The 2,834-nt window shown below is 54.3% G+C and overlaps 1 protein-coding gene across 1 annotated transcript; it reads right to left on the reverse strand.

The window, feature by feature from the left end:
• Positions 1-2,107: 2,107 nt before the first annotated feature.
• Samd5 (sterile alpha motif domain containing 5) lies at positions 2,108-2,786 on the reverse strand (the record flags this gene model as incomplete). The annotated part of the gene is given in 1 exon segment (XM_005415139.2): positions 2,108-2,786. A coding segment is annotated over 1 exon segment (453 nt), but the record flags the coding sequence as incomplete, so codon positions are not given.
• Positions 2,787-2,834: the final 48 nt, after the last annotated feature.

Here is a 2,834-nt window from a genome sequence, read left to right on the forward strand (position 1 = left end):
AAAAAAAAAAAAGTAAAATTTTCACATACAAATTTGGCCTACAAAAATGCATTGCCAGCCGGGCATGATGGTGCACACCTGTAATCTTAGCACTCTGGAGGCTGAGGCAGGAAGATCATTGTGAGTTCAAGACCAGCCTGGGCTACAAAGCAAGCTCAAGGCCAGCCTGAACTACATAGTGAGACCCTGTCTCAAAAAGACAAAAAAAAAAAAAAGGAATGACATGTCAGTCACTGATCGAACCAAGAGTCCACAGTTCAAAGCCTCTATTCAGATAGTGTGTGCCACCTAAGTCCTCTTCAGCTTCTAAGTTTGATACCTGAGCTAAAACATGTTCTTCATGCCTGCCACTCTCATCTCCTGTCCCCTGCCTTTCTGTCATCTCTGCCACATCACAGAGCAGTTTTCCTGAGAACTACGCACATACTTTGGTCACTGTGTCCCTTTGTGGCCACAACTTGAGTTGGACCCTCACCATGTGCCCAAGTACTATGCCTCCCAGCTCAAACCCATCAGATTTTCCAGAGGGTTAGTAACAAACCCAAAATTGAGCTTACCCTCCTGGTGCCCTAAGTTTTCGTACTACTGACTGGGGTCCCTTCACCCATACTAGACACCCTCTCGAGCTAACTGGCTGGGAAAACTGTTCTCTCCCTTCCAGCTTCTCAGACACATCAGTGGGACAGGGCAGGTCACTGCAACATGTATTTAATTAGAGGCAAACCATCTTCCTGGCACAGCCTGAAACAAATTACATTCTCAGGCACGTTATCTGATTTGTCCCCCTTAATTCAGGATAGTAGATGGATGTTACACTTCTGTCTACTTTTGCACAAAGCTTTCACCTGAACTTCTTTAAACCCAGTCATTATGACCTTCATTTAAGACAATTTAGAGTCGAAACCAACTCAAAGACCCAAGACACCCATGTGACCCTTAGATCCTCCTCATTTCCCCATCACCGTGATGTGCTGACTGTCCCTGCCCACTGAATACCCTCACCTTCATTTCTTCCCCTCGCTTCTAAGGATCTTGAATCTCAAGCTGAGGCACTCCTTTTCCCACAGCACTCCAGGCAACCCTGAGGGTTACCTGTGCTTTCTGCTTAGTGAGGACTCAGAAGAAATCTAAACTGAAGGGACTCAAAGCCACAGGCATACAGCAGGCTGGTGTGAAACAGCACTTTCTGTTACTTAATTATTCAAAGCCCACAGCGAATTTCAACCTTTCTCACACAGCAGCTGTCAGAACGCATACTCTCTCTCTCTCTCTCTCTCTCTCTCTCTCTCTCTCTCTCTCTCTCACACACACACACACACACACACACACACACACCGTGGAGGATTCCTCTTTAGGGACCAAAAAGCCACTTCCATGTGCTCTGCCCTCCTCTCCCAAATGTAGGTCCACTCTTCCAGCGTCACAGCTGTCCCTGCTTCCTCTCTTCTGGATCAAGCACAAGTCAAGCACCGGAGCTCAGACTTCCCCAGCCAGCCCCGCGGCCCTGCTATCGATGCCTTCAGCGCCGCCTTACCCCGCATTCTTACTCCTAAGGAGGTGTCTCTGGAGGGCTCACACATGTTTTGTGTTTCACTGACTTTCCCCCAGGATGTTCAGGTTAGCAGTGCCCTTCTCAAACCCGCAGCAGTGCTAGGGGTCGGTTATGTGGGATCGAGAGCAATGGGGCCTGACCTGATGAAAGTTCACCAGTTTCCCTTGGGAGTTTCTCAAAACTCAAAAAAGTAAAGAAAGGAAAAGGAAGGTCGAAAAAATTTAGGTCACTGTTAAGCCTTTTTTTTCAGACCCACACACTACTACACCACTCTGGAGACAGTAAGAATTCCTTTTTGCCCACGAATCCAGACCCTAACAGGTGAGCCCTCTGAGACCATGCTGAGACTCGGTCCTAGTCTGGAGTTAGTATCTGCGTGAGCGATCTTCTTTCCAGCCACAAGAAGGAATAAAGAGATAATACAGACAGAAAGCAGAGGAGAGTCCCAGACGCCCCAAGCATCCTGGCCTCCCCATTACCGCGGCGCCCCGGCAGAAGCAGCCTGGCCTCGCCCCCTCCCGCGTGCGCCCCGACCGCCAGGGCGGCGCCCCTTACCTTGCGGGAGTACGGCGGCTTGCTCAGGTGGATGCCGTCCCGGACGAGCTTATCCCTGATCATGATCTTCAGCTTGAGTTTCGGGTAGCTCACCAGCTCCCTGCTGCGGGGGGCGGTGGTCTGGGCGGCGCGCGGGTCCCCGCGGGTGCCCTGGGACGCGCCGCCACATGGCTCCCCCCGGCGGCCGGCGGGGACGAAGTCCACGGGCGACGCGGGCTGCGGCTCCAGGGTGAAGTAGAGGCCGGCGGCGGCGGCGTCCTGCTCCCGCAGACGGCGCACGGCCTCCAGGACGCGGCGGCGGTGCGCGGGCGCCAGCACCCCGATGGCATCCAGGTCCGGGTCTCCGATCTGCTTGCACACCTCCAGGTCATCGTAGCCGTTATCCACGAAAGACTCCGCATACTGCGGGAGCTGCAGCGCTTTCAGCCACTCGTAAACTATGTTGGTGCACATGGTGGGGCTGGGACCCTCGCCGGCGGACACCCTCGCGCCGCCCGAGAGGCACCAGCTCGCGAACTTTGAGTCCTGTTCTCCACCGGGGAGAAGAAATCACAGTAAAGTTTTCCTGCCAGAGGAAAGAGTCAGGCCGGAGACCCAAGCCCTCCGGAGAGGCGAGAGAGGGAAACGCTTGCACGCACCAAAGTGAATCCCAGAGCAGCCGCGAGCGCGCGGCGCTGGGCTGGGCGAGCGCTCCGCTGCGCGCCGCCCCTGGATGCGCGGCCGCGGG

Source organism: Chinchilla lanigera, unplaced genomic scaffold (assembly GCF_000276665.1).
Source record: "Chinchilla lanigera isolate Chin_1 unplaced genomic scaffold, ChiLan1.0 scaffold00466, whole genome shotgun sequence".
NCBI classification, from domain to species: domain Eukaryota; kingdom Metazoa; phylum Chordata; class Mammalia; order Rodentia; family Chinchillidae; genus Chinchilla; species Chinchilla lanigera.